The 16,546-nt window shown below is 36.3% G+C and overlaps 2 protein-coding genes across 2 annotated transcripts; one reads left to right on the top strand and one right to left on the bottom strand.

The window, feature by feature from the left end:
* Positions 1–440: 440 nt before the first annotated feature.
* PKNH_1312700 (heat shock protein 70, putative) lies at positions 441–2,489 on the bottom strand (the record flags this gene model as incomplete). Its single annotated transcript, XM_002258100.1, has 1 exon — positions 441–2,489. The coding sequence occupies one exon, from the start codon at positions 2,487–2,489 to the stop codon at positions 441–443; it is 2,049 nt and encodes a 682-aa protein (XP_002258136.1).
* A 3,993-nt stretch (positions 2,490–6,482) lies between these two features.
* Positions 6,483–7,529, top strand: PKNH_1312600 (u3 small nucleolar ribonucleoprotein protein. u3 small nucleolar ribonucleoprotein protein; the record flags this gene model as incomplete). The annotated part of the gene is made up of 1 exon (XM_002258101.1): positions 6,483–7,529. One exon carries the CDS (start codon positions 6,483–6,485, stop codon positions 7,527–7,529), a length of 1,047 nt encoding a protein of 348 aa, XP_002258137.1.
* Between the last annotated feature and the right edge of the window lie 9,017 nt (positions 7,530–16,546).

Genomic DNA, 16,546 nt, shown 5'->3' with positions numbered 1-16,546 from the left:
CATGCGTGGCCCTATACGTACGAACAAGCGCGTACGTATATATTAACACAATGAATTATGAATGGTGATGAATTATTTAATTTTTTTTTTTTTTTTTATGTTTTATTATTTTATTATTATTATTATTATTTTTTTGTGGAGAAGTTGGTTCGTGGGACACCCATGTAAATTCACACCCAGGTGCGCGTTCAAAAGGGTCCCATGGGCCACACCGCACATGTTCAGCTGTGTGTCTATTGTCTATTGCTCTTCCATACATGGATGGATGGTGTGTACGGAGGAAAAGATGAAGGCACATGTGAAGGCCCATATACAGGCATGAAAATACACATGTATCTCCCCTCCTTTTTTTCACCCAACTAGGACAACAACACTATAAATATCAGCCACAGTGCGGCTCAGCAGTGATTTTTGCGGTGATGCTTTGGATTTGACTCCGTTCAATCGACTTCCTCGACAGTGGGTCCACTTCCAGCGGGAGCACCTCCGGGCATTCCGCCACCTGGCATGCCACCTGGGAAATTCATTCCACCTGGCATTCCACCGCCGGGCATGCCTCCTGGCATACCTCCGGGCATTCCACCGGGCATTCCGCCAGCTGCACCAGCGGCATCCTGATATATCTTGGACATGATGGGAGCGCAAACGGACTCAGCTTCCTTTTGCTTGGACTCATATTCTTCCTTGCTAGCTAATTGGTTCTTCTCTAACCACTCCAATATGCTACTGATGCTCTTCATGCAAGTTTCAATTTCAGATGGTTGCAATTTCTCTTTTATTTTCTGGTCCTCTAATGAGCTCTTTACTCCGTAGCAGTAATTTTCAAGGCTGTTTCTTGCTTCAATTCTGTTCTTATTTTCTTCATCCTCTGCTTTGTATTTTTCAGCATCGTTCACCATACGGTCAATTTCTTCTGGGGACAATCTTCCCTTGTCATTCGTAATGGTAATATGGTTCTGCTTTCCAGTAGACTTTTCAACAGCAGTGACATTAAGGATACCATTGGCATCAATGTCAAAGGTAACTTCAATTTGTGGAACTTTTCTTGGGGCAGGTGGGATACCGTCTAGGTGAAATTTACCTAAAAGGTTATTGTCCTTGGTTAGGGCTCTTTCTCCTTCGTACACTTGGATCAACACTCCTGGTTGGTTATCAGCATAGGTAGTGAAGATTTGACTCTTCTTGGCGGGGATCGTGGTATTTCTCTCAATGAGCTTGGTCATAACTCCTCCTGCGGTTTCCAAACCAAGGGATAAGGAGCACACATCTAAGAGCAACAAGTCTTGTACGGCATTGGATTGGTCACCGGACAAAATGGCTGCTTGCACTGCAGCACCATATGCAACGGCTTCATCAGGGTTGATTGATCTGCAGGCTTCCTTTCCGTTAAAGAATTCCTTAATGAGTGTTTGAATTTTGGGAATTCTTGTGGAACCACCAACAAGAACAACTTCGTGCACGCTCTTCTTGTCCATCATTGCATCTTTCAACACCTTCTCAACAGGGATTAGCGTATCACGGAAGTAATCGATACATAATTCCTCAAATCTGGCTCTGCTTACTGTTACACTGTAGTCGATACCTTCAAAGAGGGAATCAATTTCGATGGTGGCTTGTGTGGAGGAGGACAAGGTACGTTTGGCTCTCTCACACTGAGTTCGTAATCTTCTCAAAGCTCTGCTATTTTTGGATAAATCCTTTCCTCTATTTTTTCTTTTAAAATCTTCAACACAAAAGTTGACCAATCTGTTGTCAAAATCTTCTCCTCCCAAGTGAGTGTCTCCAGCTGTAGCCTTCACTTCGAAAATTCCATCTTCAATAGTAAGGAGGGATACATCGAAAGTTCCTCCTCCAAGATCGAAGATCAGAATGTTCTTTTCACCCTTTCCTTTTTTGTGAAGACCATATGCAATAGCAGCTGCGGTTGGCTCGTTAATGATTCTCATAACATTCAAACCAGCAATGGTACCTGCGTCCTTGGTGGCTTGCCTTTGTGAATCATTAAAATAAGCTGGGACGGTGATGACTGCATTTTTTATAGACTTTCCTAAGAAGGCTTCGGCATTCTCTTTCATCTTTTGCAAAACCATAGAAGAGATTTCTTCGGGGTGAAATAATTTCTTCTCTCCTTGATAGCTCACTTCAATCATGGGTTTCTCATCAACACCGGATTTAACGGTAAAGGGCCAGTGTTTCATATCGCTCTGCACAGAAGATTCAGTGAACTTCCTTCCAATTAACCTCTTAGCATCGAAAACAGTGTTTTCTGGGTTCCTTGCCACTTGGTTCTTAGCGGCATCTCCGATTAGCCTCTCCGTGTCAGTGAAGGCAACATAGGAGGGAGTGGTTCTGTTTCCCTGGTCATTGGCAATGATATCTACATTTTCGTTTCTCCATACTCCGACGCAGGAATAGGTGGTACCAAGGTCAATACCGATGGCGATGTTCGATTCGGGGAGATTTGGCTTGGCTGCTTTTCCGCTTGCCATTTTTGAATTTTCAAGAGGGTGTGAAAAAGTAAAAAATTTGGAAAAATGGGGGGTGAACTTAAGGGGTTATTATATTCCTCTTAACGCTCCTCCGTTAACGGGAAAAGTAGGTTCAGTACAATACAAAAGTGCTTAAAATTACACCGCAGCAGCTTGCGCAGTTGTTCCAATTATTCTTGCGAAATATACGGAAGCAACAAGAAAAACAGTGATTACTCACAAAGAGGGGAAAAAAAATTGCAGAAAAGGTTCTTATTTTATTTTTTTATCACAAAATGTGAAAACACAGGACAACGAGGAAAAAAGTGCAAGGGGAAAGGAAAAACAATTATATTATATTTTAATATAATAGAAGGAGAATAAACGATATTTTTTACAATTCCGCAAAAATGGGAATATATGCCTCAATTGGTTATAAATTTTTTCTGTACATACAATGAAATATATATATGATATATAAATTCCTTTGTGGGCTTCTGTTTTTTGTTTTTCTTTATTTGCAGAAAAAAAAAAAAAAAAAATGTTTATAAAAATGTTTTGTAAATCCGTTTTACAAAAGAAAAAAAATTTATTTCAACTTCATTTTTTTCATATTTTTTGTTCAAATTTCAGGGGACTAAATTTCGTTATTTTTCGAAAATTGTGCAGGGGGCCAAAAGCCGGTAATGGGAAAAGAATGATGGGGCCACGGGGCTATTTTGGCCCCGTCCCACCATGATGGTGCGCTTGTATACATGCGCATATATAAAAAAAAAAAGAATACACGCTGTTTTTTATTGTTTATATATGCTACATGTTATAAGGACTGTATATGCGGCATATTCATTATATATATATAAATATATAAATATATATATATATATATATATATATATATTTGCGGATTGTGCCCCTTTCCCCCGGGCGCAAGTGCTCATCGCAGGCGTATGCGGCGTTATATATATATATATATATATATGCATACATGCGTGTATTTTCTTCGTGAGCCGACTGCGAAACGTAGGCGCTAATTTAATGTATGGCTTTTTTGTTGGTGCTCATCGTGAACAAAAGTGGCCCCGCCTTTCTCACTTGCTTTATTTTTTGGCTGCGCTTACATGGAAAAATTTTTACTCAATTTTGTGCCAGGTTCAACCAATTGCCCGAGCTCCTTCAAAATATGAGCGTTTCTGCTAAAGGGACATGTTTTTTCTCTTTTTTTTTTTTTTTTTCTTTTTGCTTATCACGTCAAAGCGTACGTGAACTTATCTTCAAGGGGGTTGCCCCAATTGAGCTCCTCCTTTTTTATATGTATGCCCCTTCTTTTTAATGGTCTCCAAGCTATACATTATTTTAACCCCCTCAATGAAGAGGCATATTATATAGAAATAAGGAAGGATAGCCATACCCCCTATTCACCCAAGCTTCGATATTATTTATAGAGGATGCTCCCATATAAATTTGCTTCCCACAGCAGCAGGTTCTTATTGCCTATGTATAAGGGGTAATCCACGGGGCCTTGTAACCTTTGCATATATATATACCAAAAATGTTCTGCATTATTGCGCCCCCGGGTTAAGGGCCAAGCAAAAAGAAGGTCCCCATCATGCGCAATCAGGGAAAAAAAAAAAAAAGAAAAAAAAAAAAGGTATGGGATAATGGTGGGGCCACTTTTTTTCTCCCCCCTTGCGAAGGATAACCTCATACTGTATGAAGTATTCTGTGCCTTCCAAAGCAGAGGCGGATTTAACTTCAGCGCACACTCCTGCGAATAACAGTAACGGGCAAAAAGAAATATGCCAATCGGACGGCCATTTATAAATATATATATGGTTATACGTATGTTTACTATGTATATTCCGAACTGCTGTTATTTTTCCCTTTTATTCGGAAACTCAGATGGTGAAGGGCCGCTAAAGGGCAAAAATGAGAGAGAGAAGGAAAAAAAAAAAAAAAAAAAAAATTCCTTTCTACTTCTAAGTTAATAATTTCGCCAAAAATATGTAAAGATCAAGATCACCTTATGTAGCGCTAGTTGTTATGCATTAAAAATGGTAATGTTCTCTTTTGGGGGCCCTTTAACCGACGCAGTGTTTGACGGAATGAAGCGGGTCTTGTGCCCCCTAGGGGGGATGTCCAATATTAAGGTGTTAAATTAGTTTTGATAAAATTTCATCCTTCTGGTCCCCCATTTTTTTGTGCGAATTTTTCGGAATTAAAAGAATCCAGGGAAGCGAATAGCCATCTAAAGCAAAACATTTACTGCTCATGGGCGATTCACTTCATATGTTCAAAGAATTAACGGAACACATTTTTTAAGAATTAACAAATTCGTATAATACTCCCCCTTTCATCAAATAGTAGTACGAGGTGTGTTACTTTTGTACACATGAAAAAGAGAAAAAAAAGCAAAGTGGACAAAATATAGAACCACGTAAACTAGATTGGCGGAATAGTCCTGAGGTGAAGGTTCCTACAGTGAAATACATACAAATGGTTTTTATTTAACCGATGCGTATATTTTGAGAATATTCTTCACTTGCATATTTATCTTTCCCGTACGTTATGCGGGGAAAATAAGAAGCATTGAAAAAAAAGAAGAGAAAAAAAAAAAAAAAACTGCTTCTCCTGTACGCATACAATTTGGAAGAGGAAAAAGAAGACCCCAAATTGCGAAAAGGGTCGAACGAAAAGTCGTTAACGCTTCGTTCGCCCCGTTCCGGTTTTACAATGTAAAGGAGGCAACCATTTAGTCAGTTCATTCGTCATCATGGTGCGGTGTACTATTATATAGGTGTATAAGGCATAGGGTTTTTTTCCTTTCACGTTTTAAAATAGGCGAAATGAATTTGCAAATAGTATATGACTGTCCATAGCATTATCATAACCTCCTTTTTTTTTCATTCTGTTTTGGGACTATATTTTCAGACCTCCATGGGGATATTTCCGATAGGCTACTTCCCCGCTTGGTTTGCGCTTTTTTGGACAAACCGAATTCTTTAAAATTGTGCGAGGTGGAATTGATCTAACGTTCTGTGGGGGCCCTCGCTCGCGGTGAACCCTCCCATGTGCTCATAATATAGTACATGCTAATACATGCCAAGGTGGCACTTGCGGAGAAGTCTTTAAATCACTTCAAATGGAACATGCCGCCAATCTGAGCTATTGGTACATAAACAAATGCACAATTTCAACCACCTACTTCCTGTTGTATTTGCTCACAGAAAGGCCAGAAGGGTTCACATAGTAACTATGGCGCCCCTGCAAACTTTAAAAAATAAGGGCAGCGTGTGGGGCAGAATTATCAGAAATTAGAGTAGACGTCTAATGTGGTGAATAACACAGCGCTCCCCAACCTCCCGCGGATCGCGGGGCCACCTTTTTTTTTTTTTTTTTTTTTTCTCCCACATTGTTGCTATGAAGGAGGCCAAGGGAGGTCCCCTTCTATTGTGCATATTAATTTAGCTTTTACATAAATACGTAGCGCAACCGAAGGCACAAAAATAAATAAGCATCATAATTATTAAAAAATAAAAGTGAAAAAATGGAAAAATGAAGTCAGCGTGGCTAAAGAAAAAAATCCGTTAAATGCCGCATATAGCTTAAAAAAAAAAAAAAAAAAAAAAAAAAAAAAAATTGTACAGCATAACGGTAAAGGGCAGAGCGACTAATTATTGCCGAAATGTCCAGCGTGATGCAGAAAATGAAAAGAAGGAGGACAAAATTTTAAGTTCAAAGATTGACGAGGAGGGAGCCAACTCCTTTTTAAACTTACCATCCATCAAAATTGCCAAAACGTTATGTTTGCAAAATAAAAAAAAGAAATTATTAAGGGAAAAAAGCTTTCACGGAAGAAGATTTCCGAGCAGAATAAAAGAGTACAAAGCGAGACATGAGAATTTTTCCCTGTTAGCATTTACAACATCACAAAGGGGGAAAATATTTTTACATTTGGTTGTACCTCTTGCCCCCACATATATACCTGTTACCATTTGTTAAGCTGAATTATTAACCATGTTGAGGCGAAACATAAGATTGCGGAAGGAGTATTTGTACTTAAAGAAGGTGGAGGAAGAGAAAAAAAAATACGCAGAGAAGATAAAGAGCGTAAAGAAAAGCTACAGGGAAAATAAAAAGATACAAGGGGACTTAAAGAATGAAGAGAACGAATTGAGAAAACAGATGAATCTGTATGACGAAAAAGCAATCAATAAAAAATTCGATGATGAGTATTTCTTTTCTGGAGTTGAAAACCCACGTGTTTTAATTACCACGTCGAGGAACCCCTCCTCTCAGCTAGAATGTTTTGCAAAAGAATTTAAACTTCTCATTCCAAATAGCGAAAAGATAAATAGAGGAAGTTATTTCATTAAAGATATTTTAAACTTTGCTAGAAAGAACAACATCACGGATGTTATAATTATCCACGAGTATAAGGGGATTCCCCGAAATTTAATAATTTGTCACTTACCCTTTGGTCCCACTCTCTTCTGTACCATAAAGGATTGCAAAATGAGACATGAGTTCACAGATCAACTTGGGAGCGTGTCTTCGTGCAACCCTCATTTAATCTTTCATAATTTCAACACAGATTTGGGGAAGAGAATTATGTGCATTTTTAAGTACCTATTTCCCCCTGTTAAAATTAGGATGAATAAAAGGAAGCTTTCTATCTCCAGGAGAAAGGCACAGGGTGGAAATTCGAACGAAGAACAAACTGGCTTGCTCATCACCAATAGTGTGCAACACCATACTCTGGATGAACAGGACGACAAGGAGAACGATGAATTACAAATAACCTTCAAAAATAATGAGTATTTTGATCTTCAGAAATTTGAGAACAACCGAGTTATAACTTTCTTTAATAAAAATGACGTCATATACTTTCGGCACTACAATTGGGAGACTAATGAAAAGGGCGAAATTATTTTAAATGAAGTTGGCCCCCGATTCAGTTTTATCGTTTACAAAATAAACAAAGAAGCGCTCGATTCTCTGAATGAGGATTATGAGTATGTGTATCGTCCCTTCTTAAATTCGAAGAAGACTCAGCTTGCATAGCGTAAAATTTTAGGAAGTTTTTCTTATTATTTTATTTTTTTGTGTCTGTACTTTTTGCACATCATAAAATTGAGCTTCGCATTATTTGCCCTCGTACTTTTCGCATTCTCCGTTCACCATACCTCAAGGGGTATACTGTTGTTAACACAGCGTTTGTTAAGATGTGATTACTATATCTTTACAAAACTGTAGATGGAAGGTGCATATACATAGATGCGTTGCATATGTGCAATTTCCTTTTTTTTTTTTTTTTTTTGTGCCTCAAATGAAGCTTTTATTTTCGCCTATGAATCAGTAAAAAAGGGGGGGTGAACAAATATTTTAAATCAGCTCATATTTATTTGGACCATTTTGGAAGCATCCCCATTTGTATACCTTTGCATATCTTCATGAATATGTATATGCGTGTATATAGCTGTGTGTGTATCATTCCCCCCTTAAACATAGTATATTTTTTTGAACTATCTTAATTTTTTTAAACCCAATTTAAATTTTCACATAATTGTGAGTACACTTTTTTGGGGGAAAATAAATTCTTCACATTTTGTCCTGTCCTTGGCGATAGTCCACAAGGGAACTGAACCATAGCTTACTTCATTAACAGTTTGATGTTCTGCTCTAACGCTTTATCAGCCTATGGAAGTGAAGCGCATCCAGGAAAAAATGTCAATGAGCCTAAGTATTATACGTCATTTTTTTTTGTGTGTGTGTAGAATGTGCCCCTTAATGGGGGTCGCCTCAAGTGTGTATTTTTAGAGTCTCCATATGAAGTATTATGAATGGGAAGCATCCACAGTACATTAATTTGTGAAAATTCAAGGGTAACCGCGAGATTACGGAGAAACTCTTAAATGTATTTTTTGGGGAATGCCTACTAGATCATCGGAAAAATTTATTTCCCTTGCGGACATGATACGTACTTCATGAATATCTACCCTTTTACACATCCCATGGGAGAAAAAGGGATTTTCATTCCAACAATTCATTTGCTTCCAAATTATTACCTTCCCATTGATTGATATCGATAGAAGGGCACCTCTCCCTTGCTATTTCCTTCACATTCTTTTCGTTCCAGGTGAACGATATTAAAAGGAGGGTGAGAAATATATTTTATGGATGTATTCTGTGAAGGAGGACAAAAGAATAAATTGAAGAGGAAAAAAATGAACCTAACCGATCTTTTAACTTTGAACCTCTCCAGTGCTCGTTTAGGTTTTATCCCCATAGGTCTTGAGGGGCCAAAATTGGCGTACGCATCAGCCATTTGCTTATATTGGCGCGTTTACCAGAGAGCACTATTCTTTTTGCGCTGTAACGTATTCCAACAGGGAGGCCCTTCGCCAATCATTTCTTGTAGTTCGCATGGCAAACGAATGTCCTTGCGCTTCGTTCGCACAGGGTGTTTACTTAACGATTGCTTAAGAAAAAGGAGGAAAAGAAAGAAGGGAGGTGTAAATGGAACATATGAAAATGTGGCTTTCTCTAGTTCATATTTCACGAGTGCGTCCCGGTGTGCTCTCGTGTACAATTGAGGATTGAAGAGAACCTACAAGGTTGATAATTTAGTACCAAGGGGTGTGCACTAAAAGGGGGGGAATAACTGAAAGGGAATAATTACAGAGGAGCAATTTCAATGAACGCTTTTTCCAGTACATGCCCTTTATTTCTCCTCATAAGAGTTTTCTAGTGTCAAGAAAGTTTTGTAGCATCCTATTATGCTTTGTACTTTTTTTTTTGTTTATTTTCCGATTGAACTGGGCGCATGTAACCGTTTAGTTCTGTGAATTGCCGAGACCTCCTAAGATTTCAGGTGTGCATTATGTGGTGCACCGTGGGAATGACGGTGTGGGAAATGGACCACGGGCATCTTCAGGATCATTCTCTCACTGAAATGCTGCTTAACTTTGTGGACCCCAATCTGTTGGAAATGCTCTAACTTAACTGGAAAAGGAAGGAAGGAAGGAAAGAGCAGTATACGGAGCATTCGGAAAAATAAAAAGTTAAAGTTATTCACACCCATTTGGTCCAAGTAATAAAGTAGGGAAGAACCTTTTTTATATTAGGAAAGGAAGAAAAAATAGAATGAACAAATATTTTATTCTATATGGACAGAATGCCCAAAATTGAAGTAAAAAAGGGAGAAAATTCATTTGCGTATAACAAAGGGGATAAATATAGAGGAATGGTAAAGCTGGTTAATTTTCTTTTTCCTTCATTTTTTATGAGCTTGGGGAATTTTCTGATGTCAGTGGTGGAAACAAAAATTCGGAAAATCGTTACGGTTGGTAGGAGAAGCGATTGCGTAGCATCGTAATGCGTTCAGATGTTCACACATGTGTATATATGTGCACCCATGTATTTGCCTACCCCAAATAGCCATTAACTCCGCTTCGATATGGAGTGAGGGCGACTGCTGTGAGGTACACATCTACATTAGCAGCAGTGGTGGGAAATTAAAATACGCCTTCCATGCGCGGTTCTAGGTTAAAGATTATTTGCGCCATGAGTGGGAATATGCCACCAGGGGAAACTGTGAATCTCCGTTAGTGCGCATGAATTGGTTATCCTGCTTCTCTCTTATTTTATTTCACAGAATATACGAGTGTACATAAATATGTACGCACGCGTTGCTGCTAAGTTAAGCGCATCATAATTTATACGGAAGTGTATTTTTCCCCTGTGCTCAGATATCATGTCCATCATTTATGTAATAACGAGAGGAATATCCAAAAGGGGTTGTCCTATGCCTCAAAGTGTTTTCCCCACAAGAACATCTAAGTAAGGGAAGGTGCTTCTCATATTTCGATTTCGAGGTATCCTTGCACGGCGTTACAGTTTAGCAAAGCGGAGGAGTGCGTACATTGGTGTTTTCAAGCGCACATACGTATAAGTATGGATTGGTAACACTGTCCATTTCTATTTATAGGACAAAGTGCTTGCTGCTGACGCTGTGTTGTTTGAGAAAAAGGGGACATATGGGGAAAATGAATTACAGGTACATCCATAAATAATCATGCTCCTTGATGAACATATCTGTGTGATTGGATAGGAACTTTCATTTATTCTAATTTTTTTTTTATTTTTTTTCCTCCGAAGTAGAAGGATCTGAATGAAATGAGTTATTTTTATACAGAGGCCACTTCTTTTGAACGCGGAAAAATATAATTTCGATGATGTTGTTTCATGGAATCGTCCTACACATTATCCAGTTGCTCAAGTGGTGGAAGTTCTATCCTTTATAATGTAGCAATGGAGCAATGGGAACATTGAATTGTGTATGAGCGGAGAGGGTAAATATATATTTTTTTTCTTTTTTTCTTTGTTTTTCTTTTTACAACCTTTGTTTTTCTTTTTACAACCTTTGTTTTTCTTTTTACAACCTTTGCTATTAATGTAAGTTAACGCGTCGTTATGATGAATTCTTTTTGTGTATCCTACAGGGGAATGTAGGGTGTGTGTGTGTGTGTGGATAAAGGTAGGGGAAAACGAACGTACATTTTTTGGTGTGCCATCCCAATTGGCTTCCTATTCTGCAATGTACATTTTCCATCATTGTTATTTTTTATTTTTTATTTTTTTTTACATGCAACATTTATCTTCTCCATGCACGAGGAAATGCATTTTAAATTTGATTTGATTTGATTTTTTTTTTTTTTTTCTATTTGATAACCGTGTTATTCTCGTTAAAATTTTTTTTTTTTTTCGTTAAAAGTTTTTTTTTTTTTTTTTTTAAAAATTTTTTTTTTTTTTTTTTTAAAATTTTTTTTTTTTTTTCGTTAAAAGTTTTTTTTTTTTTTTTTTTAAAAATTTTTTTTTTTTTTTCGTTAAAATTTTTTTTTTTTTTTCGTTAAAAGTTTTTTTTTTTTTTTTTTTTTCTTATGGATAACCGTGTTCTTCTTGGGGCATAGAGAAAATATAAGTATGATTCATAATAAAAAATATATCACATACATTTTCAGTGATATCTGCTCAGCGGCAAGGCATGTGGATCTTGATGTGAACATTCAACGGTTCGATTCCTCCGGAAACGAATCTTTGGGGAGTTGGAAGTTCATAAATATAGAAAAGAAACACGCCAAACCCGACCCACTGGCACTCTCCTCCGGGGAAAGGTTCACACCACCACCAACATTTATTATTCATATATTTTGTATATAAATATATATAAAAGGTTTACACCAACAACAACATTTATTATTCATATATATATTGTATGCAGGAATATATAAAAAGTTCACACCACCAACAACATTTATTATTCATATATATATATTGTATATAAATATATATAGAAGGTTTACACCACCAACAACATTTATTATTTATATATATATTGTATATAAATATATATAAAAGGTTTACGCCACCAACAACATTATTATTCATATATATTGTATATAAATATATATAAAAGGTTTACACCACCACCAACATTTATTATTCATATATATTGTATATAAATATATATAAAAGGTTTACACCACCAACAACATTATTATTCATATATATTGTATATAAATATATATAAAAGGTTTACACCAACAACAACATTTATTATTCATATATATATTGTATGCAGGAATATATAAAAAGTTCACACCACCAACAACATTTATTATTCATATATATATATTGTATATAAATATATATAAAAGGTTTACGCCACCAACAACATTTATTATTCATATATATATATTGTATACAGAAATATATAGAAGATTTACACCACCAACAACAACATTATTATTCATATATATTGTATATAAATATATATAAAAGGTTTGCACCACCACCAACATTTATTATTTATATATATATTGTATATAAATATATATAAAAGGTTTATACCACCACCAACAACATTTATTATTCATATATATTGTATATAAATATATATAGAAGGTTTATACCACGAACAACATTATTATTCATATATATATTGTATATAAATATATATAAAAGGTTTATACCACCACCACCAACATTATTATTATTCATATATATTGTATATAAATATATATAAAGGGTTTACACCACCACCAACATTTATTATTCATATATATATTGTATACAGAAATATATAAAAGGTTTACACCATCACCACCAACATTTATTATTCATATATATTGTATATAAATATATATAAAAGGTTTATACCACCACCAACAACATTTATTATTCATATATATATTTTGTATATAAATATATATAAAAGGTTTACACCACCAACAACATTTATTATTTTATATATATATTGTATATAAATATATATAAAAGGTTTACACCATCACCACCAACATTTATTATTCATATATATTGTATATAAATATATATAAAAGGTTTATACCACCACCAACAACATTTATTATTCATATATATATATTGTATATAAATATATATAAAAGGTTTACACCACCAACAACATTTATTATTCATATATATATATTGTATATAAATATATATAAAAGGTTTACACCACCAACAACATTTATTATTCATATATATTGTATATAAATATATACACTCTTGTATATATAGGAAAAAAATATGTTTCTACCATTTTTTTTCCCTTAAGGGAAGGAGTAGTAAGGACAAAATAATCCCTTCTCAAAGGAAGTAAAAAGGGGTACAGAATAATCTCTTCCTACAGGAAGGTGAGGAGAAAGAAGTAGGAAGGCAAAATAATCTATTCTTAGAGGGGAAGGTAAAGAGTAGTTGAGCAAAGTAATCTCCTCTTAAGAAAAAGTAAGGAGTAGTGAGGGGCAAAATAATCTCCTCTTAGAGAACGGTAAAGTGTAGTTGAGCAAAATAATCTCTTCTTAGAGGGGAAGGTAAGTTGTTGTAGGGCGAAATAATCCCTTCTTAGAGGAAGTTAAGGAGAGGAATATGGAAGGGGGGCAAAATAATCTCTTCTTCGAGGGGAAGGATAAGAAGTAGTTGGGCAAAATAATCTCTTCTTACAGGGAAGTAAGGAGTATTGAGGCAAAATAATCTCTTCTTAGAGGGGAAAGTAAGGAGAAAAGAAGGGCAAAATAATCCCTTCTTAGAGGGGAAGGATAAGGATTAAGGAGGGGACAAAATAATCTTTTCTTAGAGGTAGATAAGGAGTAAGGAGTAGTAGGGCAAAATAAGCTCTTTTCAAAAGAAGGAGGAAGGGACAAAATAATCACTTCTTAGAGGGGAAGGTAAGGAAAAAGTAAGAAGGGAGCCAAATAATCTCTTCTCAGAGGAAGGTAAGGAAAAAGTAAAAGGGGGCAAAATAATCTCATCTTAGAGGGGAAGGTAAAGAAAAAGTGAAAGGAGTGACAAAATAATCTCCTCTTATAGGGGGAAGGTAAGCAGTAGTAAGGGCAAAATAATTTCTTCTTAGAGGAAGGAAGAAAGAATATAGAAGAGGAGGGGCAAAATAATTTCTTCTTAGAGGAAGGAAGAAAGAATATAGAAGAGGAGGGGCAAAATAATTTCTTCTTACAGGAAGGTAAGGAGTAGTGAGGGGCAAAATAATCTCTTCTTAGAGGAAGGTAAGAAGGGTTCAGGGTTTAGGTAATCTCTTTTTAGGTTTAGGGTTCAGGGTTCAGGTTTTAGGTAATTTCTTCTTAGAGGGGAAGGTAAGAAGGGTTCAGGGTTTAGGTAATCTCTTCTTAGAGGGGAAGGTAAGAAGGGTTCAGGGTTTAGGTAATTTCTTCTTAGAAGAAGGAAAAAGTAAGAAGGAAGGCAAAATAATCTCTTCTTAAAGGGGAAGGTAAGGAAAAAGTAAAAAGGGTGCAGAATAATCGCTTTGTGGGGGGAGGTAAGCAAAAAAGAAGGGGACAAAATAATCTCCCCTTAGAGATAGGAAAGTAGAAACAAAATAAAGGAGGGGACAAAATAATCTCTTCTTAAAGGGAAGGAGAAGAAAATAAAAAAGGGGAAGGGGGACAATATAATCTCTTCTTAGAGGAAGGTAGAAAAAAGTAATCTCTTCTTGAGGGAAGGAGTGGTAGGGCGAAATAATCTCTTCTTCTTAGAGGAAGGGAAGGAGAAAGTAAAAAGGGGGGGCAAAATAATCTCTTCTTAGAGGAAGGGAGGAAGAAAATTAAGGGGGGAAAAAATAAAAGGGGGCAAAATAATCTCCTCTTAAGAAAAAGTAAGGAGTAGTGAGGGGCAAAATAATCTGTTCTTAGAGGGGAAGGATAAAGAGTAGTACGGCAATGTAATTCTTCTTCTTAGAGGTGAAGGTAAGGAGAAAGAAAAGGGGGTCAAAATAATCTCATCTTAGAGGAAAGATAAGGAGAAAGGAAGGAAGGGACAAAATAATCTCTTCTTAGAGGGGAAGGTAAAGAGTAGTAAGGGGCAAAATAATCTCTTCTTAGAGGAAAGGTAAGGAGTAGTAAAGGACAAAATAATCACTTCTTAAAGATAGGGAGTAGGAAGGCAGAATAATTTCTTCTTAGAGGAAAGATAAAGAGTAGTAAGGGCAAAATAATCTCTTCTTAGAGGAAGGGGTTGAAGTAATCTCTCCTTAGAGAACGGTAAAGAGTAGTAGGGCAAAATAATCTATTCTTAGAGGACGATAAGGAGTAGTAAGGGCAAAATAATCTCTTCCTATAGGGAGGTAAGGATTAAGGAAGGGGACAAGATAATCACTTCTTAGAGGGAGGTAAGGAAAAAAGAAGGGGACAAGATAATCACTTCTTAGAGGGAGGTAAGGAAAAAAGAAGGGGACAAGATAATCACTTCTTAGAGGGAGGTAAGAAGGGTTCAGGATTTTAGGTAATCTCCTCTTAGAGAACGATAAGGAGCAGTAAGGCAAAATAATCTCCTCTTAGAGGGGAAGGTAAAGTGTAGTAAGGAGGCAAAATAATCTCCTCTTAGATGACCGTAAGGAGTAGTGAGGCAAAATAACCTCTTCTTAAGGGATGGGAGAAAAAAAGATTAAGGAAGGGACAAAATAATCTCCTCTTAGAGGAAGGAAAGTAAAAGTAAAGAGGGACAGAATAATCTCTTCTTAGAGGGGAAGGTAAGAAGGGTTCAGGGTTTAGGTAATCTCTTCTTAGAGGAAGGGAGAAAGGAAATAAAAAGGGGGGAAGGCAAAATAATCCCTTCTCAAAGGAAGGATAAGAAAATTAAGGGGGGAAAAAATAAAAGGGGGGAAAAATAATCTCTTCTTAAGGGAAGGTAAGGAAAAAGTGAAAGGAGGGGACAAAATAATCTCTTATTAAAGGTAGGGAGTATTGAAGCAAAATAATCTCTTCCTATAGGGAGGTAAGGATTAAGGAAGGGACCAAATAATCTCTTCTTAGGGGAAGGGGATGCAAAGGATCCTTCTTAGTGGAATGTAGAAGGCAAAATAATCTCTTCTCAAAGGAAGAAAGAAGTAATCTCGTCTTAAGGGAAAAGAAGGGGGCAAAATAATCTCTTCTTAGAGAAAGGGAGAAAGGGAAAAAAAAGAAGGGGGACAATATAATCTCTTCTTAGAGGAAGGGGTTGACGTAATCTTTTCTTAGGATAAGATGAGGAGAAAGAAGTAGGAAGGCAAAATAATCTCTTCTTAGAGCACAGTAAAGAGTAGTAGGGTAAATTAATCTCTTCTTAAGCGAAAGTGAGGAGTAGTAAGGGACAGAATAATCTCTTCTTAGAGGGGAAGGTAAAGAAGTTATCTCTTCTTAGAGGAAGGAAGAAAGAAAATAAAAGGGGGAGCAAAATAATTTCTTCTTAGAGGGAAGGTAAGGATTAAGGAAGGGACAAGATAATCTCTTCTTAGAGGGAGGTAAGAAGGGTTCAGGGTTTAGGTAATCTCTTTTTAGAAGGAGGTAAGAAGGGTTCAGTGTTTGGGTAATCTCTTCTTAGAGGAGGGGAGAAAGAAAATAAAAAGAAGGGGGGGACAAAATAATCTCTTCTTAGAGGGGAAGATAAGGAGAAGGATATAGAGTGGGGCAGAATAATTTCTTTTTAGAGGGGAAGGTAAGAATTAAGGAAGGAAAATAATCTCTTCATAGAGAACGGTAAGTAGTAGTAAGGCAATATAATCTCTTCTT

The sequence above is a fragment of the Plasmodium knowlesi genome, assembly GCF_000006355.2.
Source record: "Plasmodium knowlesi strain H genome assembly, chromosome: 13".
NCBI classification, from domain to species: Eukaryota; Apicomplexa; class Aconoidasida; order Haemosporida; family Plasmodiidae; genus Plasmodium; species Plasmodium knowlesi.
This window is presented reverse-complemented; position numbering and strand designations above follow the sequence as displayed.